The 23,301-nt window shown below is 41.0% G+C and overlaps 1 protein-coding gene across 1 annotated transcript in view; it reads left to right on the top strand.

Annotated features, from left to right (window-relative positions):
* Nucleotides 1-2,402: 2,402 nt before the first annotated feature.
* MATN2 (matrilin 2) overlaps nt 2,403-23,301 on the top strand; it is a 57,401-nt gene continuing 36,502 nt past the window's right edge. The window contains exons 1-5 of the mRNA XM_081874096.1: nt 2,403-2,675; nt 7,357-7,521; nt 10,280-10,849; nt 12,641-12,763; nt 19,285-19,407. Of these exons, the coding sequence (XP_081730222.1) occupies nt 7,407-7,521; nt 10,280-10,849; nt 12,641-12,763; nt 19,285-19,407 (931 nt within the window). The 5' untranslated portion in view covers nt 2,403-2,675; nt 7,357-7,406. The remainder of the gene's footprint in view (nt 2,676-7,356; nt 7,522-10,279; nt 10,850-12,640; nt 12,764-19,284; nt 19,408-23,301) is intronic.

The following is a 23,301-nucleotide window of genomic DNA, read 5'->3' as shown; positions in this document are numbered from 1 at the left end:
ATCCATGGTGGCACCTCCGGATGCTGCACCCCCCTGCAATCCCTACACAGATCTGGCTGACACAAGCCACAAAACCACAGCTCGCCCCTATACACGAAGCCAAGCCAGAGCACAACTAAGTACAGTACAGCCATCTTCTCAGGAAAACTCTTCACAAAGTTCAAGAGGTCAAGACACAAAGACTTTAACAACTAATCCACACCTAATGACCCACCTAAGTGGTACTCAGGATATCACTCAAGAAATCACTCAAGATATCTCTCAAGTAATTAAGGAACAAAAGAAGAAAAGGCACACTAGCCTGGGAACTTCCTCTCTGCCCAGAACATTGGAGGCTATACACCACACCCCCTCTACAGTATTTATAGGAACTCAAACACTGAGATCCGGCTCTGTTCCAGTAACAAGAAGCCGAAAGCACCAGCCTGAAGATGACGAGTGAGACCTCGTCGAAACGTCGCCTAGACACCCCAACTTTTACACGGGAAGACACCCGAGGACACCAAAACCTGCATATATATATATATATATATATATATAACCTTACATACAAACCAAGTTGGCTTTTTCTGTCACTTAAGATAAAAACTAGGCAGCTGGTTTCTCCCCCACAAGCGACCCTCAGGATGATTCATCACTCTTCTTTCCCGATGCTCTTCTGCAACATATATCCGAAGATATATGCACACAATACAATAGCAGAGTCCAAGCAGAAGCTAGGCATTTGAGGTGTGGAATCTAAGCTACTTTATTATATACAAGTGTTACAGAGCAAAGGAACATGGCTCCTCTCTCCTCCTTCTTCTCTGAGAGAGAGCAGACTAAAAGCAATAGGACAACATAACGGAACAGTGTAACTGAACTTACGTTCTCATGACTCCAACAGTATGGAATGTCAACACAGACATGTGATGAAAACAATCACACATCCTGCAATGAAGGAATGAAATCCCAACAATATCTAGGAGCAGCCTGGTGTTAAATCTCCAACCTCATCTCAGCCCAAGATACCGCAGTGTAACTTGTTCTTTCATCTAGGGCTCAGTTTAAGCTGGCTGAGCTGAGACTGGTGTAAAGTCTCCAAAAAGGGGCATTCAGGGATGGAGCAGGGGCGGGACCACATTGGATCCTAAACCCATTCAGCTTGGTTACTTGACCTGGCAGTACAGCATATGACACCATTTTAAACACTTATTTTCCCTCTGCCAAGCTTAGGCAGAGCAGCAGCGCTGCTGACCAGGATTTGGATCTGGTGTAAATTTACTCTGGCGTAACTTCAGCTTTTATGCCAGTTTCATGTGCATATGAGTGCTCCCTAAACCGTTTAGTGAGAGATCTTTCACACATGCAGATTGTCTGAATATCCCCAAACCCAATGATCCATTATTTGTGGAAACCAACTTTTCACTCCCTGATGGTATGCTCCTGAGGGTTGAGGACCCTTGGAAATGATGTGGGGTTTGGTGAAGGGGACTACTAGGGGGCATTTATGGAAATGGTGCCCCTCCTTAGGTAAACAGAGCAGCAACTTATCATCCAAGCCGTTTTAGATTTGTCATCTGAATTAACGACGCACGAAAAGCAAACACTGATTTGTGGAAACAACGTTCAGTGTCTCTTGGGGAAAGGTCCTAAGACTTAGGGCTGATGAAGATATCAGGTGAACTGAAAAGCTTGCATGCTATTTGGCGATATTTTGATTTGCCTAATAAAGGTACCAAGCCCAATTCAAGGTGTTGGTACTGGTGTACAAAGCCCTACATGCCTTCCAATGTGTATTCCAAGGTGAGAAGGGGATGCCCAGCTCTTCATCCCATCAACAGGCAACACCACCTTCTCGGTGGTGGCCCCTCAATTGTGGCACACACACACACCCCGCCGGGAAGTGCAGTTGTCCTCCACACTTCCCATTTTTAGTTGTCACTTCAGTACATTTCAGTTTTCCCAGGCATTTCAGATCTATATTTGCTCTGGGATCTAGGACTGCCCTGGTTGAGCCTGTTATCCTATGCCATTGTGTTTAGTTTTGAAACATTGCTTCAATTACTGCATACAAATGGTTGCTTGTTTAAGATGTTGTGTGCCACCTTGGGCTTCTTTGGCCAGAAAGATGCTATACAAATATATATATATATATAAATTGCCTTAATGTGGATTTTGACTTTTTTAATGGGCCAACACAGCAATGTTTACTTCTTTCTGTTCACAACCAAAACTACTGATTTCAAAGGTCCTGCTCCTTTTCAGTTGCATAATCGAGAAAATTAGAATTATGAGTCTCTGAGGAGGAGTCCAAAGGGGTAATCCGGCGCCACAGAAAGAGAGGGGAGACTACGACCTCCGCTTTCCGGACCACCAGTCGCCAGAGCGGGAGCATCCAGCGCTCGCCCACCGCCTTCCCTTCCCCACCGCGGCCGGGCTGGACTCTCCCGCCGTCTCCTCCCCTTCCCGGCTCAGCGCCCTCTCCGGGATGGGACGGGGAGGCGACGGCACCGCCGGCTTCCCCCTTCCGCCCTCCTTGGCTGCCGAGCCGGAGCCGCGCTGCCAGGAGGCCCCCTTCTCCTCCCCCTCCTCCTCCTCAGGACGCGCGCCGCCTGCTGCCTCCTCGCCCGCTTGTCTGCCGCTCTCCGGGCTTGCGGGGCTGGAGCCGCCGCCGCGCCTGGGAAGGGAGTCAGGTAAGAGGCGTCGCCTGAGGAGGGCTGCCTTCACTTTTGGCGCCGGACCTCAGGCGTCAGTGGCGGGGGATGTGGAACTCCTTTAGGAGAATGCAATAGAAGAAGCATTAGTAGGGGAGCAAGGCTTTCACAGAATCCTAATACTTATCTGTGTCTGAAAGCAAAGGGACCGAGGGGAGGGGAGGGGAGCGGGAAGTATTTTAAGGGAGCGCCCACTTATTTATGTATTTATTTTATTTATATATCACTTTTCTCTCAAGGTGGTGCGCATGGTTCTCTTCCTGCCCTTTTCATCCTCACAACAACCTTGTGAGGTAGGTTGGGCTTAAGAGATGGTAAGGGCAGAGTGGGGATTCGAACCCTCTTCTCCCAGGTCCTTGTCCAACACTCTAACCACATGGTAGACCTTTGAGGGAAGTTTTTAATATTTAATGCTGTCTTGTTTTTAACACTTGATTGGGAGCCGCCCAGAGTGGCTGGGGAAGGGATGGGTGGGGTATAAATAATAAATTATGGGTGGGGTATAAATATATTATTATTATTATTATTATTATTATTATTATTATTATTATTATTATTATTATATTATTATTATTATTATTATTATTATTATTATTATATTATTATTATTATTATTATTATTATTATTATTATTATTATTACTACTACTACTACTACTACTATTATTATTATTATTTCAGCAAATTGCATTTTTCCTTTTCTAACCCCACCCCCCAACCCCACCTGCTCTCTTTTAAATGCAATTATATACATCTTGCCTCCCCCCCCCCCTTTCTTAACAACAGGCAGTCAACCTTTTCCCACAATATCTAGTGGCTAAATAATGGCTTAATTAGTGCAAGGGCTCCATTGGCATGAATGGAGGAAGGACAAATGAAAGTGACCCAGAGCAAAGAAAGCTAAATTTATTGTATGTACTGTATATGATTTGCCATTTCCAAAGTCACTGCTGGACCTCTTAATGTGGAAATGTTGCATTGGGAACTAGGTATCCACGCAGCTATTTCAAATCTTTAAACACGAGCAGTGCAAAACAAAAATCAAAGAAGATGTGCATACATATGTCTTCTGGTAGAATACATGCTCTGTGTACATTTTCACATGGAAGCACTTTGAAAAAAATATCTATATGAGTTTCAGTGCTGATGACTTGTGGTCAATACAACACTGGAATCTCAGTCCCATAAGTTCTGAATCTTAAGAAATCAAATCTGTTCCACCACATAAAACACACAACCTAACTACCAACTCCATGGTACTATTAATCTTAAGTATTTTGTGGAAAATATGACAGATTCAATTCAAAGAGATCAAATGAGCTGTCCCCAAAGAATCAATTTGATGAAAAGATACTTTGTCTGTAGAGCAGTTGAACATAACTTGCCAACTAGGAGACCAACGTCATTACAAAAATCTTCCTCAGTAAATCTTGCTTCCCCACATCCAGTGGAAATTATGCAAAGCTGACCAAACCATGGGATTACTGTTTCAAATATCACTATATGCTTCTTCATAGTTGCCTTTATTAAACTAGAAAATGTTAGCTGCAGAGATCCCAGTGGCTCCGTATGCAATTTAAGATAATAGAGCATAACTTTTAGCTTTCTCAGTATGGATTTACTACTGACAAGAAATGTTGCAGCTGTGAATGAGAACTTTCCCAGGTATTTTAAGGAAGAAAAAGAGATCCCATCACTTGATTGCTGTAGGGGAGCCAAACATCTTTCTTCAAATAAATGTTGCTATTATTCTTAATGTTACTACAGTAAAAATAAAAAAATAAGTTCCACAAAGTATCATCCTAAGACGGCGGCATTACATTACTGCTTGCTTATTTACATACATTACAAATATCAAACCACTGTGATCCAAAACCATTCCTCTTTTTTTGATGACTGAGCCAATTTTATGTTATTTGTCAATGTTTCAATCACAATTGTATCCCAACCCTTTTTGTACCAATATTCCAAATGTTTCTCTAAGGAACTGAAATTCCCGTTACAGTAGCATAACTGTAAGTGCTTTGTGGACTACGTCTGCATGTGTTCTCATGAGCACCTATTGGACAGTATCCAAAAGATCCCAAGTAAACAGTAACACAACTCTCTTTTTTCTTATTTTGTTCCTTGACACTGGAGCATAGTATGAAGACATGTGATGCAGCAAAATTACTGCAGCTAAGCAGGTCTGGGCCTAGTTATTGCCTAGACTGGAGTTTTCTCAGAAACCCTAGGTATGCCACCCTGAGTTCCATATTAAATAAAGCTAGGATATAAATATAATAAGCAAATAAGGCAGAGATCCAAACCCCCAACTGTTGCACTGAAGGTGGGTGGGTCTTGGATGGGTTGGAGATCTTCCTTGGCCCAATCCAAAACAGCTTCATTGGCCTCCCTCTTGCATGGAGATCTCCATTCCGCCTGGCAAAGGTGCAGGTGGTCAGAAACACAGCCAGTGGGATTCCCACTGGCAGCAGCCCACAGAAAGACTCAAAACAGTAACAGGGAGGGGTGAGCCAGTCTGGGATCCACTGGCTCCAGAGCTGGCCCACTGCCATCACTTGATGGCTTTGGACCTGATTCACTGCCAGCTCTAGGCTGCTGTATCAGAGAACAGGTCTTTGCCTGCCCCTTCATCTTCCACCCAAGCTGGAATTAGGATTGCTCTATGTCCTTAGAGACTGACACTGTGTACACACCATACAACTGAAGCACATTTGAAGCATGTTACTTCCATCAAAGGGTATTGGGAACTGCAGTTTACCCCTACATCTCCCAACAAACTACAGTTCCCAGGATTCTTTGGGAGGAGTTGAGTATGCTTTAAATCCACAGCAGTGATCAGAGGAGAAACAAGTGCTGATAGAAGAAACGCCACGGTGCATCTGTAACAGCGAAATGGATGCCTTCATCTGGCCCAACTGCAATAGAAGATGTCTCTCCTGTTTGATCTCTTCAACCACAGCTGGCGCTAAAATTCTCCAGTGGTTTGACTTTAGCCCTGATAGCACACTCTTCCATTGGCGGACACTTCCGTTGTTAAACCAGACGAATGCCAACAATGACAGTTTTCTTGCATCCATTTGTCTTTTAATGGAACACAGTAATGAAGGCTTGCACATAATTCTCCCCCCCCCCCCCCAGTAGAATGTGCCCAAGGTTTTTAAGTACTGTTGAGCTTCAGCTGATTTAATGCTATTTTAATTTGGATACTTTATGTGTATTTTTAAATGGGAGTTGCCTGGTTTAATTGGGTGTCGTCCATTTGGACTGTACCCTCTGTGGAGCAAATGATACTGCGGGCCTCGTGTAAGAGAGCCCAGATGACATCTTCTTTGAAAAAGAAAGGGGTGCTTTGAAGGAGGGAAGGAGCAGAGGGGAAGGGAGCGCTTAACCCAAACTAAATCTGAGTATTTAAATAAGCGCTACTGTATGCTAACCCACTGGGCTGCATAATATTGTGAGTGTTTGTAAATATGTGGCCTTTTCTTTGTTTTACATTTGCATTTATATGTTGAAAAACTTAACATCTTGCCTTTCTCCAATGCTAAAGCCTTAGGAATGTTTACTCAGAACTAAACTCCATTGAATTCGATGGATTACGTATTTATTTATTTATTATTACATTGTTAACCCACCTTTCCTCTACGAGCTCAAGATGGCAGACACAGTTCCCCCCTTTCCCATTTTATCCCCACCGCAAGCAAGTGTTGCACAGAATTGCAGCCTTAAACTGCCCACACCACAGCACAAAAATAAGTGAAAATATATGCACGAAATTCATAATCTCAAATCACAGCAAGTAAGCAAGTTAGTGTGGCACAGAAACGCCTGTTGTGGTGTGAATTGTTAGGCTTCACCATAGGAGATCCAGGTGCAAAATCTTTGCTCTATGTATGCTTCCTGTTGCAATATGCAAATCAACCTCTTCTGTGTAACCTGCTCCACACAATTGTTTTGAGGAGTGAACATCCTTGGAAGAAGGGCAGAATACAAATGAATCAAATCACTGGAAAATGTTTTACAGCACCTTCTAAAGTCTTTTATAAATGTTGTTAGTCTTTTTATATAAGATTGCTAATGATGGCGTTGTCTATGTTTTTAGCTTTTTCTATTTTATCTGTATAGGGGGACGTGGGTGGCGCTGTGGTCTAAACCACTGAGCCTAGGACTTGCTGATTAGAAGGACGGCAGTTCGAATCCCCGCGACGGGGTGAGCTCCCGTTACTTGGTCCCAGTTCCTGCCAACCTAGCAGTTTGAAAGCACATCAAGTGCAAGTACCGTAGATAAATAGGTACTGCTCTGGCAGGAAGGTAAATGGCGTTTCCGTGCACTGCTCTGGTTTGCCAGAAGCGGCTTAGTCATGCTGGCCACATGACCTGGAAGCTGTCTGTGGACAAACACCGTCTCCCTCGGCCTATAGAGCGAGATGAGCATGCAACTCCAGAGTCGTCCACGACCTTTACCTTTTTATTTTATCTGTATAAGCTGCCTTGAGTCCTGGATTGGGGAAAAGGTGGGATATAAGTAAATATAATAACAATAACAATATTGCTGCATGTACATTCAGAAAGAAGCAGCATTAAAAGAAAGGTGCATGACATATTTCTGGCAGTGATTGCCTGACGATAAAACTTAATCTCATTTCCTCTTGTCACAGTGAAGTGCCCTGATTATCCATCTTGCTGCATACTTTGTTCTTTCTGAAAAATGAAGAAAATGATCTCATCCTTCCTTTTGCTGGTTGGACTTTTCCCTGCCTTGGCCAGAGAGAGACACTTTCCAGGGACATTTTTAAGTCAAAGAAATGATGTTTCTTTACTTGGTGAGTTGCAAGTTGGCAATATCAAACGATACCTGCATACACTTTAGGACTTCCTAATGCTTGTAGATTGTAAGCAGTGGGGACTGCGCTGCTCTGCTCCTTCGGAGGGGATGATTATTGTGGAAGCCACAACACTAGAAATAGGATAGGGAAGCAGAGAAATATAACAGTTTGGGGGGAAGATGCATATACCATTATGATGAGTGGTCTTTTTAAACAGGCAACACTAATTTGGATGGACCAAACAATCTGGTGAAGTGGCAGAGAGAGGCTTGCATAACCTTTTCCTTGCCTGCTGTTTCCTTTATAAGATTACAAAACAGCGATGGTTTTTATTTGGGGCGGGGGGCAGAGAGATAGTTGCTTTAGAGTGATTTGGAGCAAGAAACAGTGAGCAAGAAAATAGTCAAGCACTCCCTTCTCTTCACGGCCTCCCTAGTGCCTGTTCATTTCTGGAAGTAGCTTTTACTGCTTAAAAAGGCACGGTGGGTTGATGATTACATTCATAAATGTCTGGTTTGACACTTAAAATGGCACGTACGTGTTGGGGAAATTGTTGGTATTAATAGCATCAATTATATGAATTTTGCCCTATTGCTTGAAGTGCCTGGAATAAACTAGTACAGTAAATCTATTTTGCTAGAAGCTCAACTAGATGACCTAATGCACATTTTATATTTCCATTGCTTATGAATGTGTCATAAACACTGGATTCCAAATAAGAGGTTAGGGATCAAAATCACAAAAATTAAAGTTCTATGTTCACAGTTGTTGTTTTAAACCTTGCTGCTTAGTATTGTTATCTTTGTTAGAATTGCGTCAGAAAGTTCCATGAGGGGGGTATACCCTATCCTGTCCTTTCCTTTTTAGACTACATTTATTGTAAATCAGAGCCAGAATTGTGGGCATGGTTAAACAAAGCCAGAACTTTTCATTTCCGTGTGATGTTTGCAAAGACTCCAAAATTTGCCTTGGCTAGAGTGCTGCATTTGACCCAATTTCTTCTTATTTCTGATTAGTTAATTATGGAACATATACAAAATCCACAGCTTTAGTTACTAACACTTGCCCTCTGACTATTAGTATTCCAAAGCTGCAATACTACTTCTAAAACTGATGCCAAAGCAATGTCCTGGGAAGAAGGAACCTACACCTGGCATTCAAGGCTTGTAAGAGCCTTGTGACAGGGCCCATGGAGAAGACTGTTGGCTTTTTGGCTCCATTCCTTCATGTACTTGAGTCTGAAAAGTTACACTAAAAATAGCTCACCTAATTTTTTTACTTGAAATGATAAGCATCTTTTGAGGGTTAATCCCCCCCCCCTGAAGTTTTTCAGCTACATTTGAATCAACACAGAGAATTCCAGCTTACGGCATAATTGGAAGAGAAACAATGAACTGGATCCAACTCCTCAGATTGAGGTCCAGACTTCCTAGTTTGGTCTCCAGTGGTGACCAAACTTAAGTTCAACCCTCCCAACTCTATTTTAATTTCTTTCTTTCTGACTTCATTCCTGCAAATATCCCTCGCGTGTTATCCATGTACAATTCTTATACCATAATTATTAGTGTTTTATTCTAGCTAGAAAAAAGAGAAATAACTGCATACAGGAGTGAGGTAATAATATGGAAAACTAATAAATACGCCAGCATTTCTGCATCTCATTAGAACTGGAATGCCATTTTTGCTCATTTTGGAGGATGAGCTGGTTCTGAAAGCGTTAGCAACCTTTCTATGACTCTCTGAAGAAACCTTGACTGGAGCCCCCAAATGAATAAAACATAGTTACTTCATAGACCACAAATAACATTGTTGTTCTGTGCCCACAAATGTTCCTGGTTGCTGACAAAAGACCAAATGAACCAGAGGGAAATATGGCCATTTCCCTCAATAAATTGCAGAAACATGTTTTCAGTATTTATCCCTGAACCATTTGCTTAAGTACACAACAATAGACAACAGTACAAAAAAAACAACAAAAATCTAATTTTGACTTTGTATTTCCCCAAGATGGAATGTTGCTTCAGTGACTACAGACTATGCAGACTCAGGATAGGAGCCCATAATTTTAGTTGCTTACCACTAGCTAAATTTGGTTGTTGCCTTCATCTTTTATGCTAATTCTCAATTCTTCTTTTAGTATTAATAGTACAGTCAAACCTTGCATCATGAACGCCTCCGTTTTGGAACGTTTCGGCTCCCGAACGCCAAAAAACGTGGAAGTAAATGTTCCAATTTTCGAATGTTTTTCGGAAGCCGAATGTCCAACGCAGCTTCCGCTTGGGTGCAGGAAGCTCCTGCAACCAATCAGAAGCTATGCCTCGGTTGTCAAACATTTCGGAAGCCAGTTGGGCTTCCTGAATGGATTACATTCAACTACCGAGGTTTGACTGCAGCATGTTTATACTCCACCTTTCCTCCAAAGAGGGGAGACTGGTATATATGTTACTCGCCCCTCCCATTTCAGCCTTACAACAACCCTGTGAGGTAGGCAAGGCTGAAAGATGGTGACTGTAGCAAGGTCATCCACTAAGTTTCATGGCCGAGTGGGGATTTGCACCTCGGTCTCCCAGGTCCTATTCCAGCACTCTAACCAGAACACTAAAAATATTGGTAGATTGAGCGTCTACGGGTTGTAAATTAAATTTCATTTGCTTCCTAGTTCTCAATTCAAAATATAAGCACTCTACCTGACTCATCATACTCACTTTGGGGAACTGTTTGTTTTATATATCTGCTTTCCCCCCTCCTTTTTCAGAAAACTTTTGCAATAACAAACGGCTGGACCTTGTGTTCATCATCGACAGTTCTCGCAGTGTTCGCCCTTATGACTTTGAGAAAGTGAAAGAATTCATCTTAACCATCTTGCAGTTTTTGGACATTGGCCCAGATGCCACTAGAGTGGGACTCATTCAATATGCCAGCACGGTCAAACAGGAATTTTCCTTGAAGACCTTTAGGAGGAAACAGGATGTGGAGAGAGCAGTGAAAAGAATGCTGTACCTGGCCACAGGTACCATGACGGGATTAGCCATTCAGTATGCAGTGAACATCGCATTTTCAGAATCCGAAGGGGCTCGGCCACTCCGACAGAATGTGCCTAGAGTGATCATGATAGTGACCGATGGGAGGCCTCAGGATCCTGTCGCAGATGTTGCCGCAAAAGCCAGGAATTCGGGAATTCTGATTTTTGCTATTGGCGTGGGAAAAGTAGATATGAATACCCTCAAGTCCATTGGGAGTGAACCTTATGAAGACCATGTGTTTTTGGTTGCAAATTTTAGCCAGATTGAAACGCTGACTTCTGTGTTCCAGACTAAACTTTGTGGTAAGGCTCTTAAACGCAGATTTTGAAAGTTTTGTTGAAAAGTCTTTTAAAGGTGCCTCCCTCCCTCCCTCTTGTTTTTAAAAGAAACACAGGCATGCCAGAACCATGGACTCCTTATCATGAAAAACAAATTGCAGTGTGTTTGATGAATAGACAGGATTTTTGAGAAGCACCACAAATAATTATTTGTGCATTATTCAGATGCAACAACAAAAAACAGTTTTCCATTATGTGCATGAGCTGCAGTGAACCTTGAACTCACACACTTTCCCTTTCTTTCTTTCTTCGCATGCGAAGGGAGGAAATGTAAAACTTCTGATTGCAGTCAGTAATGAACTGCATCTTCCTGTTTTCTCTGAATATCGTAAGCTGCCATAGGTCGTTCACCTGTACATGCCAGAATCAAACAATAGTTTAATATCCTGGTTTGTTAATTAATATGATTTGTACAAAGAGTTTCCCATGTTCAGACAGAATTGGAAACTGTGGATGGTTACAAACCTTGTATGACAGCTGTCAATGTCCCTTCAAGCACAAAACTCATTGTGGCTCATACATGTGGCAACAAAAGATGATTTATCATTATGTCTAAATCTTAATATAAATTTAATATCCTGTATGAAATTCACAGTCATAGTAGGATTAAAGCCTTCTCTATGACATGATAGATTTATTTCTATTTTACATTGAGTACCAATCAGCTGTGCTGTTCCTGATCTTCAGTCTGGTTTACCATGTGCAATTTCTGCACATGTGAGTACATCCTTATGTTTCCGTTATTCTCAGGGTACAGTTGGCATAGGATTTGTGTCTTTAGAAATCTGTGGTATGTTCCTGAAGATAGAAATGACATCCACATGTTAACAGGAAAATCAGAAATTGTGATAGTTTGAACATGGACTGCAAAATCTAGAATCTAAATTTAAGAAATGCATTTCGTCCAAATAAATTTTATTTTTTTAAGGGGGGGTTATAAACACCTAGCATGTCATAGGTCTCACTGTGGTAAGTATTAGAAGAACATGGACGGTCCACAGAAATTATTCGGGATTTACTCTCGTTTGCATATAAATCTCTCCATAATCTTATCACATTCTGACTCACATGAAAGCTCTCTCTGTGTTTAGTTACTGAGCTTTGAACATAAATTTGTGAATTGACCTGTAGGCCATGCTTGCCTGGAGCTTGAAACTGCCCCCAAAAATCCTGAAAATCAAGATACCATCTGCACAAAGAAACCACCACGCTGACATCAAATCTTAAATTGTGTGGACAGCACATTCCTCCAAACCCTCTTTTTATCCTCATCTGCAATACAGATTTGCTAAACACCAGTGGGTATGGGGACTGTGGGTATTAGATACGTTCACTTAATTCATCTAGCAAGCCCATCTGATCACTTTGGATAACAAAAGGGGCAGTGTGGTGTGTTGGATAGAATGGTGAACTTGAACCAGAAGACCTGGGTACCACTCTGCTCAGTCATAATGAAATATGATGCTGTGGCTGGAAGTAACAGGAAGGAAAGGATAGGAGTACTGATGCACACATGGCTGGGTTTGTGAAGGGGTTGCTTTAGTGTGGGATTTTAATACAAAGATGTCCCTATAAAAAAGATTTTTGAGCAGGAAAGACTATTTTGGTGCTCGTTTCATTCCTTTAATATGCCTGTTCACTTTGTCCGTTGAAAGAAAAACCTCTTATCTAGGTTTTTATACCTCTTACCTAGTCTTTTTGTATATTAAGTCTTTAGCAGAAGTAGTTTTGTTTAATTACTTTTCTGTTTTTCAGTCCAACACATGTGCAGTGTGACTGAACATGGCTGTGATCATTTCTGCATCAACACTCCTGGATCTTATGTATGTAAATGCAAACAAGGGTATATTCTGAACTCAGACCAGAGGACTTGCAATAGTGAGTTTTCTATTGTATCTCTCTTACATCTTACCAACTCATAGATACAGTCTTTGGTGTAAAATTGCAAAGCTGTTGTGGTCTCAACGGCCTGAAAACATTTGACACTACTTCCTTGGAAAATCAATATATCCACTCCTGATAACTTTGGTTTATAAGGTAAAATGGTGGAATGGTTTTTTGGTGTGTGTATAAACATATTCTAAGAAAGCTACATGTTAAGTTTTTCTAGTACAACATAGTGCAGTTTCTGATGTAAATGTAAAGCTGTATTTTCCTTTGCAGCATATCATTGGCTGCTTCTGGTGGGAACTGGACAATTCTCAGCATAACAACACCCAGGATATTATGCACGATGCATGATGGAGAAACATCTTTGAGGGGGGAATTGCTAACATTTTCAGCAACAGATCCATTTTTTTGTGGTTCTGCCCACAGGAACACCAACATTGCTATATAATAATAATAATAATAATTTATTATTTGTACCCCGCCCATCTGGCTGGGTTTCCCCAGCCACTCTGGGCGGCTTCCAACAAAGATGAAAAATACACTAAAATGTCACAAATTAAAAACTTCCCTGAACAGGGCTGCCTTCAGATGTCTTCTGAATGTCAGGTAGTTGTTTATCGCTTTGACATCTGATGCGAGGGCATTCCACAGGGCGGGCACCACTACCGAGAAGGCCCTCTGCCTGGTTCCCTGTAACTTGGCCTCTCACAGTGAGGGAACCGCCAGAAGGCCCTCGGAGCTGGACCTCAGTGTCCGGGCAGAACGATGGGGGAGGAGACGCTCCTTCAGATATACTGGACCGAGGCCATTTAGGGCTTTAAAGGTCAGCACCAACACTTTGAATTGTGCTCGGAAACGTACTGGGAGCCAATGTAGGTCTTTCAAGACCAGTGTTATATGGTCTCGGCGGCCGCTCCCAGTCACCAGTCTAGCTGCCGCATTCTGGATTAGTTGTAGTTTCCGGGTCACCTTCAAAGGTAGCCCCACGTAGAGCGCATTGCAGTAGTCCAAGCGGGAGATAACCAGAGCATGTACCACTCTGGCGAGACAGTCTGCAGGCAGATAGGGTCTCAGCCTACGTACCAGATGGAGCTGGTAAACAGCTGCCCTGGATACAGATTTGACCTGTGCCTCCATGGACAGCTGTGAGTCCAAAATGACTCCCAGGCTGCGCACCTGGTCCTTCAGGGGCACAGTTACCCCATTCAGGACCAGGGAATCCTCCACACCTGCCCGCCTCCTGTCCCCCAAAAACAGTACTTCTGTCTTGTCAGGATTCGACCTCAATCTGTTAGCCGCCATCCATCCTCCAACTGCTTCCAGGCACTCACACAGGACCTTCACCGCCTTCACTGGTTCTGATTTGAAAGGGAGGTAGAGCTGGGTATCATCTGCATATTGATGGACACCCAGTCCAAACCCCCTGATGATCTCTCCCAGCGGCTTCATATAGATGTTAAAAAGCATGGGGGAGAGGATGGAACCCTGAGGCACCCCACAAGTGAGGGCCCAGTGGTCTGAACACTCATCCCCCACCACCACTTTCTGAACACGGCCCAGGAGGAAGGAGCGGAACCACTGTATAACAGTGCCCCCAGCTCCCAGCCCCTCTAGACGGTCCAGAAGGATGTTATGGTCGATTGTATCAAAGGCCGCTGAGAGATCCAGCAGAACTAGGAAACAGCTCTCACCTTTGTCCCTAGCCCGCCGGAGATCATCAACCAGTGCGACCAAGGCAGTTTCAGTCCCATGATGAGGCCTGAATCCCGACTGGAAGGGATCCAAATGGTCCGCTTCTTCCAGGCGTGCCTGGAGTTGTTCAGCAACCACTCGCTGGTAGTACCTGTACCTCTTGCCTACATCTTTCCCCTTTCAATTCTCCCATCATTTTAATAGTAGGAAAACTTTTAAAAAATACTTTGTATTTCCATTTTGTCTCACATTTTATTTTTCCTCTGTGCCAAAGATTTCTTCACTTTCCTTGCTAAAACAGTGCGTGATATCTAGTCTCAGATCTTGTCATGGTTATTGCTTGCTATAGTGTAGAATACATTTAAAATACAAAATGTTTTATCTAAGATCTGGAGTCTTAGACTAGGACTTGTCTCCTGTTTATGTCACCCTGTAACATGTTGAAAAAATAATTACGTAGCTGCAATAGTCTTGTCCAGAAGATCAACGTGGCATTGTGGCACCAAATGCTTTATACACTTCTTCACAGTGTTTATAGTGAAGATTTCCCTCAGAGGCAAATCATTATGTTTTTCCTCCACTTGTGTCTCAAAATAAACATTATATAGTAGCACATGGCTTTTTTTGGATTCTAAGTAGCCTTCCTTCCTATGATAACTTAGTTCAAGTTATGAACTAAGTGATAAAAATTACAAATAGCATGGGCATAATTAAATAGAAGGTGCCCCTATACCACCACTTTATGACGTACAGCTTATTGCCTTCTCTTATAAAGTATTGATTTAGGACAAACAAAATAAAATAATTCCTTCCAGTAGCACCTTAGAGACCAATTAAGTTTGTTATTGGTAAGAGCTTTCTTGTACATGCACACTTCTTCAAATAGCTTCACACTGTATCTGAAGAAGTGTGCATGCACACGAAAGCTCATGCCAATAACAAACTTAGTTGGTCTCTAAGGTGCTACTGGAAGGAATTATTTTATTTTGTTTCGACTACAGAAGACCAACACAGCTACCTACTTGTAACTGATTTAGGACAGTAGTGCAGAAAATTGGCTGCAAGGAACATTATGATGAGTGGTGCCTAATGGGTGACCATGAAAATTGCCAGAAATTGGTGCAGTAGGAATACACATTAATTCACCAGTAGAATCGCCTTTCCTGACACAGCACATAAGTGTCTTCACTGCAATCAAGTGAAGAGAGAAAGAGAGTCATGGAGGGAGCAAGAGTGATGACGGTCCATTTATATACCTTTCTAAAGATTTTTCTCGCTTTTTAAAAAATGGCATAGTTATATTGTGGCCTAAGCTAAGTATAGATTCCCGAAGATATTTTTTCCCTGATAACTATGGCCAAGAAAGCATGTGTGGCAGCTGTGGATGTATGCGCTGCTGATGGCCCTGTCACACCTATTGTAGAATATTAAGAAAGGTAGATGCTAGAACAGTTTTGTTGGCAAGGGTTATATTCAAGCTGATGCAGCTCTAGTGTGGTTTATTTATTGCCTTATTTTAATTATTTGTTTTACATATTAATATGCCACCTTTCAGAATGACAGTTTGCATCAAATAAAAGCAATTTTAAAAAGCCCACTACTACAGTGTGTTCCAAAAATATTGAGTGGATTCATCTATCCAGCCCCATCAGCAGAAGCTTTCTGGCCAGGGTTTTCCTCCTCTTTCTCCCACTGCACCACATAAAATTGGCTCTGAACCACCCCAGAACAGTGTGCAGGAGGAAGAAAGGAGTATCATTCTGTTTGGCAAGCTGGAATGATTACATAGATTGAATGTTGGGAAGAGTGTGATGTTGATTTCCACTCATTGTATTTTTTATATTTTTTTATTTGCATGTGTTGTAGAATGTCCAGAAGCATATAAGGCCAAAAGCACATCCCTCACATGGTCTCTTCTCTGCAGATATAAATAAGCCTTGTTTACATTTTCAGGCAATACATGCTCAACATTAACCAGATGTATTTCACTAAACGCTAGCATCGGCTTTCAGTTAACTCCCACACTAAATTTAACATCCTCAAAATCACTTACCCTTTCTAATCTCTCAAAGTCAAGGGCTATAATTCACATCTCATTAAAGTAAATGGCAAGGCTCTCACCAGTAGTTCAGGTTTGTGAATTTCACTGGCTGGCTGCAGTTCCACAACCAGTTTATACATATATGTGACCCATTAGGTAATTTAATCAGCATTGACTTAGGTGTACAGGAAATGTGCCCCTGTGTTAGATGGCTTCCCTACACCCAATATCCAGATGTTGAGTGTAGCAGGAAAAGCCCGAAGTGTACATGTATTAGAGACTGAATCAAAGGTACTTTAAAGTATTGATATCACAAGTATTGGAATTCCCCGCACAGAGCAGCCTGCAACAACTTATCCCTTCCTATTTTTTAAGAGAATTTGAAAGGGGGGGGGAGGATTTTGGAAGCCTTCTTAAAATCAATTAAAACCATTCTGCTCGCTAAACAGAGTTGGTTCATCAAACAGATGAGAGTTCATTTTATTTTTAGTGTCAAGATCAGGAGCAGTCAGTGGGGTCACTGCCATGGAAACCAGCCTCTTGGTATTGGGTTTTTTGCTGCTTACAAGGACAGCGGCTGAAAGAGGATGGCAGTGAAGTTGGACTGGCTCAGGCACACCAGGGAAGGCATCAGATTGGCTCTGCTGGTGTGTTTGTGTGCCCCCACTCACCCACCCCCCATCCTGGTAAGCAGCAGTGATGCAGCCCCACCAGCCCCATTGGGGTTTTTTTCTGCAACAGACTAACATGGCTATCCTTAGTTATACTACCATTCTTTTGTTTGTGTTGTTGGTTTCTAAATAGTTGCACCATTTAAATAATGTTTTGTTTATTCTCACATTTGCGCAATTAAGATTTCCATTTTGAAAGGAAACAAAATGTGTCAGGCATAGAGGGAACTTTGAAGAGACTAGATATAGCGTATCCAGTTTGTTCGTGCAGAAAACAAACCTAGAGTAAGTCTTGGCTGGGGGAAAAGTAAGTATGCCATTCTCTGGGAAAGCATGCGTGTTATTTGTCACAATGAGCACAGATTGTAAAAGTAAATGGTTGCTTCTTTTACCAAATATTTAATCTATATTTCAGAATTATGTCCAGGTTTTTAAAGTATCAGTATCACATATCAGTTTTGACACTTTGTTTTAGAATGTTTTATTTTTTTAAAAAGTTGTTTATATATCATGGGCTTGTGTTAAACATGACTTGCTTATTTTAATCTCTTTCTCACATTTATCTTTAAATACGTCCAAATCTCCCTGGTCATAAATTCTTGAGGTAGGAAAAACAATCTGAATAAGGAAGGGTAACTTTAAATCACTTAAGTAGTACTGATTGTGGATATTTAGTTTCTAGGCTGTTGGGCAATTAGTGACCTGATACTGGTTTTTAAAAAGCAATACTGCAAAGTATTTTCTTTTTTAATTGCTTGAATCCTATTTCTTGAGGGAGATCATTCTAGCTTAAAAGATCTTTCAGAATTTTAAACTAAAAGCATATTTATACTGCTACCAAATCTGCCGGTTGGCTATATATTGGCTTTGGGATGGGACCCCTCTGCATTGCAGAAGATACTGAGACATGTTTTAAGGCACCCACTCAACTCACAGAGTATAGTTCATGTAGGAGATTACCAGCCAAACCTAACAAATGCATATTCTTGCTAGTTAGCATGAGATGGGGCTAAGTCCACAGAGCTGTATTACCGATAGGCAGATACTCAGACCATACAATTGGTAGAGAGGGCTGTGTGTGACGTCATTTCCGTCCTCCTAGAGAGGAAGGAGCATATAGGACTTCCTGTTCCTCTCCCCGTTCCTTTGACTAGTCTTGGATGCTGATATGCCTCTGCTTGCTGCAGCTTTTAGGCACATGGCTGAAGCTGGTTATGTTGTAAATATAAGTGTTTTGCCTGCATAGTTTTTACTGCTGCCACTTCTGTGAACCAGTGCAATATTATAAGTAAGTAAATTATATATATATTTACTTAGTTTACAAGCTGTTGCCTGATTCTTTGTTAAGCAGGGTAAGAAGGGGAAAGCCAACTTACTTTGTTAGCTGGATTTGCTCAAAAGGAGGCTTTGCAGCCTAATTCCTATGCTTCTGATTTTGCTGCCGAGGTTGGTGATTTTGAAACTCTGTTCAACCCACACATGTGGGAGCCTAGAGAAATGAATTGCAATTAGTATATCTTCTCTTACCTATTAAAACCCATCCCACAGGTCACACTTTGTTGACCCCAGTTTCATTCTGCACAAACTGAGAGAGGTAGCTGTGTTAGTCTTCTGCAACAAAAGCAACAGCAGAGTCTTGCAACACAGCATTTATTATGGCATAAACTGGTGGTAGCCATTGTGGAGCCCTCCATATGTTGTGGACTAATTATCAGGAAATCTGCATAGGTTTGCAATTCAGTGCTATTCAATCTCATTTCAAGCAAATCTTCCAGAAGTTCTCCCATTTCTGTCCATGTGGTAATGGAAGGTTCTGACACAATTTTAGCCAAAGAGCTTGGTTTTAAGCCAGTTGATGATCTGATTGTAACATTTGCTGTTCCTGCAGATTAGTTCTGCATCCAACAGATAATTTTGGGTAAGGTAACAAAGCAAATCTATATGTTCACAAACATCTCCAATATTACTGTCCTCTCTGCATGCAGATACTATATGATATGAAAGATTTCAGGACCTGAGACAAAAAGAAAATGTAGAACTGAAGATGGCACAGGCTGCAATCCCGGTTCTTTTTAAGATTGTGGTGTAATTTTTATATTTTGCAGCCCAGGACCTATGCGAAGTCGAAAAGCATGATTGCGAACAGATATGCGTGAATACACCCGGATCCTATGTTTGCCAGTGTTATGATGGTTATGAACTTGAGGCAGATGGAAAGAAATGTTTCAGTATGTATCCGCTTCCTATTGTTCTTATACTTAAAAAAAGAAAGCAAGGAAAAAGAGGCGGCTTTTATTGCGATAACTGTCTTGGATATCTCTAGTCTCCTATATTCAGTTTGGAGTATCAGGGATGACAGGGTGGCTGAGACCCATAAACTATCAGCTCACACGTTCCATTGCTTGTGGGGAATGGAAGGTTCTGCTGGCTGCAAAGCCGTAAGATAACATCTTGCAGAACTAAGGTGGGAATAGGATGAAGGGAAGGAAGAATTCATGTGGTGCCACTGTAGAAATTTCTCTAAGCAGGAGAACTCCAGCAATGGCAAGAAAATTATCAGACACAACAACAAACTAATAAGCTCTTTGTGGTAGCTATGTGAGTTGTTCCTAATGTTATGATTGATCTGCTGTTTCCCACATTGTGGACTTCCCTTTTCTGGAGCTGGAAGGGCTCCACACCTCCACATTTCATTAAAGAGTGTTCCTTGATGCTAAACAACTGTCTTTCTCAGGCTCCAGTTTTTAAAAGCTTGCTAAAAAAAAATGTGAAAGCATACTGATTCCATCATATGTTCAAGTTTTCTTAGGCCCATAAACACAGTCACACCCCAATACTTTGTAAGCAAAACAGCTTCCCACAGCTGTACATTCTCTCTAGCAAACTTCACTCTGAAACCCATAAAACTTATTGCTTTTCAAATAACAGCTGTTTTATGTTACTACTTTGCATGAGGAATGGGTTGTTCTTTGTTCTAATGAATACTTTACTTTCTGAGTGCTGAATACTTAAACTTATTATATATAAATCGGATGCATTTCCATTTACATGCACTATGTTCTCTTTTTGTTTATTTAAGTATTTTCATTTGTTTGAATACCTCCTGTCCTATGTCCTACTGAGATCCCTAAAAATCAAAGCCATCTTCTTTTGTATAGTATTTGTTAATTTCTCCAGGGGCACATAGAAACACTAGCTTTTCTGTAACTGTGCAATTCCTTTCCCCTAGAGAGTTCTCATAGCCCAAATGTCTAGCTTAAGTGGCATGATACTTTTCTTTTTCTTTATGCTAGGGCTGAGCTATAGGTAGCTCTCAGATGAGCCAGAAGCTGAAACAGACTAAAGAGACTGATAGGAAGACTTTTACAGCCTTTTCTATCCAGAAGGGCCCAATGGCCAACTTGGGGGGAGGGGAGGGACTAATCCAGAGCCTGAGAACATTTCACTAGGAGGAACTTGTTCCAAATGGCAGCTACACAGAGAATGGAACCCAGTTCTAGCCCTGGCAGCTTCTGGCACTTCAGGGACACAAGGATTTAAAAAAAGCATTTCCATGCAATTTCAACCATAGTATAAGCTTCTCTGCTCAGACTTAATTATATTCCAGGCTCATTGGATAATTTAGCAGGATCTTATTAGTGGCTTATGGAATTATGAGTCCTCTTCTCATTCTCAAAACATGTCTATTCTCATATTCATGTTATGTATTTTCCCTTCCTCTTGACCTAATTCTACAGAGGTGTGGCTTCTCTACATTTAGCTTGGAGGAACTCCATAATACAGTATGTGCATCTTTAGGCAGCTTAGGCTGAAGTCCTATGTACCTTCCAAATCAGTAAATCTAAATGAGCACAGTGGGACTTACTTCCAATTGTGTGCTGAAAAGTCTTTTTTTTTTTTTTTTTAAATGAATGCCCTTACCCTAGCCATATTTACTTAGATTTAATTATCATTGATTTCAGTGGACCTATATCCATCTAACAGTGCTTAAGATTGTGGTCCTGTTGTACACTCCATTTTAGTTTTTTCTACACCTTGAACTTTTAAGATACAATTTGCAGTGGCTCACGGGAATACTGTTCCCTTACATTTCCAGTGGTCAGGCATGTGTTGTTGCTTAAGTAGCTAAATCTTTACCACCTGAAGACAAGGGAGGTGTGTCAGCCAGGTTCAGGGGAACCCCAAGTTTTGCAGAAGACAAAAGCGCTTCTTTCTCAAGAGTGGATTATATGTGCCAAATGAAATACTACTACTTTTCTCAAGAGTAGATGATATGTGCCAGATACTATTAGTTTCAAAAACCTAGAATAGTCATGTTGTCTGAACATCTCAACTTTACCCCAGGAATAAAGAGTAAATTACAGTCGAATCAGAGCCCAGCCATTCTGAATTCTGTGTGGCACTTAATAATTGAATCTATAGGACAGGAAAAAAACTAAACAGTTTAAACATCAAGAACCGATGTTTTGACAGAACTGAAGTAATACTGCAACACAGCACATACGTGTATGTGAAAACACACAAAAGATGTTGCATATGTGGTGTTTTGTGTGTGTACATTATCCCTCACCAGATAAAATTGTGTGCCCTTCACACTTAATATTAGAGATGACTGACCCTCATCAGGATACTACAATTTCTTTCTTGCAACTCTTCCTTGGAATCCATTGCAGTGTATATGTGATTGGGACCAGACCATAGAAGGCAATATGTTCAGTACCCTCCACACCCTTCTGGCTTTCAAACAATGTGAAATATTTAACAAAAGTAGTAATCAGAAGCAGATAAACATGTTTTCAGGGGAAAGGAACAACAACAAAAAACAGATGGGAGAATTGTAGTCAGTTTTTTTCCATGCCAATGGCCAATATCCCTAGTAACAACAACCATCTATGCATATATTCTCTCTCCTGCAATACAGCAGACTAGCTGAAGTGACTTTAAGATATATGTCTGTCAACTACCTTGCTGGGAATTATCTATAAAGCAAATTCACATGTAAAGTATAAGAAGAACCAAACTGCCATTTATTTATTTATTTATTTATTTATTTATTTATAAAAAAGGTCTAATGGAAAGTTTTGCCTACTTTACACTGATAGAAGTTGGTCTAATAAAATATCATCTTAAATGCTCTTCATTGCTAGGTATTCCTATAAATGCTATTCAGATAAATGTTATAAATAGTTAGTCTATATGCTGTCCTATAAGTTTAGTATGTTTACAATTCATATTGCCTCATTTCAAAGTGGATATTGTAGAGCTGTAAAAGATTTATTATGTTTTTGTATATGCTGGAAGCTGCCCAAAGTGGCTGGGCAACCTAATCAGATGGGCAGGGTACAAAATAATAAGAATAAGATGATGATGATGTGTGTAATAATTGGGACTTTTCAGTTTAGAAAAAGGGCAAGCAAGAGGGGACATGATAGAGATTTATAACATCATGCATGATGTCGAGAAAGTGGATAGAAAGAAACGGACACAACTAATATCCATGAATTTCAATGGGTCTACTCTGAGTAAGGGATCCAACCCTATTACTCATCTATTCAACAAAGGTGCTAGTCGCTGACTACTTTTGTAGTTTCAAAATAACTTTGTAATATATGTTTTCCCATTGATTGGGACTTCATTAGTATAAATAAGTAAATTATATCCTGAAATGTACTGTGGTTATTGTAGATTGCTGTTACTATAATTTTGTCTCACGAGGCTGCTGAAAAATTGTGATTGAGATTTTTAAGGGAAAGCTGATTATTGCTTTAATTTTCAAGAAATGTTCCATATGACTGTCTTCGGCCTGGAACAAGGAAGGTGTTTGCCAGGAAAGTGGTTACACATTCTACATGACGGAAAGTCTAAATTGTTTGGACTCTGCCCAATTTCTTTAAGTCAGCAAAGCAGAAACTCCCATAATGTGAAAGAATATTATCAGCTGCTTTTTGTTCTGTTTTCCCAAAGTTGCCTAAATTATGGCAGAGTTATAGTTGTGGGATTTGGGGAGAATGCATTAATCCAAACAAATGGACATTAAAAAAATTTTTTTTTTTTTTAGTAATCTGATTTTGGAACGTAAAAAAGAAATATAACAGGATCTAGCAGCTAGTTCATAAGGGCTT

The sequence above is a fragment of the Podarcis erhardii genome (genome assembly GCF_964252035.2).
Source record: "Podarcis erhardii genome assembly, chromosome: 8".
Classification (NCBI taxonomy): Eukaryota; Metazoa; Chordata; class Lepidosauria; order Squamata; family Lacertidae; genus Podarcis; species Podarcis erhardii.
The sequence above is the reverse complement of the archived record's forward strand: the minus strand, read 5'-3'. Positions and strand labels throughout refer to the sequence as shown.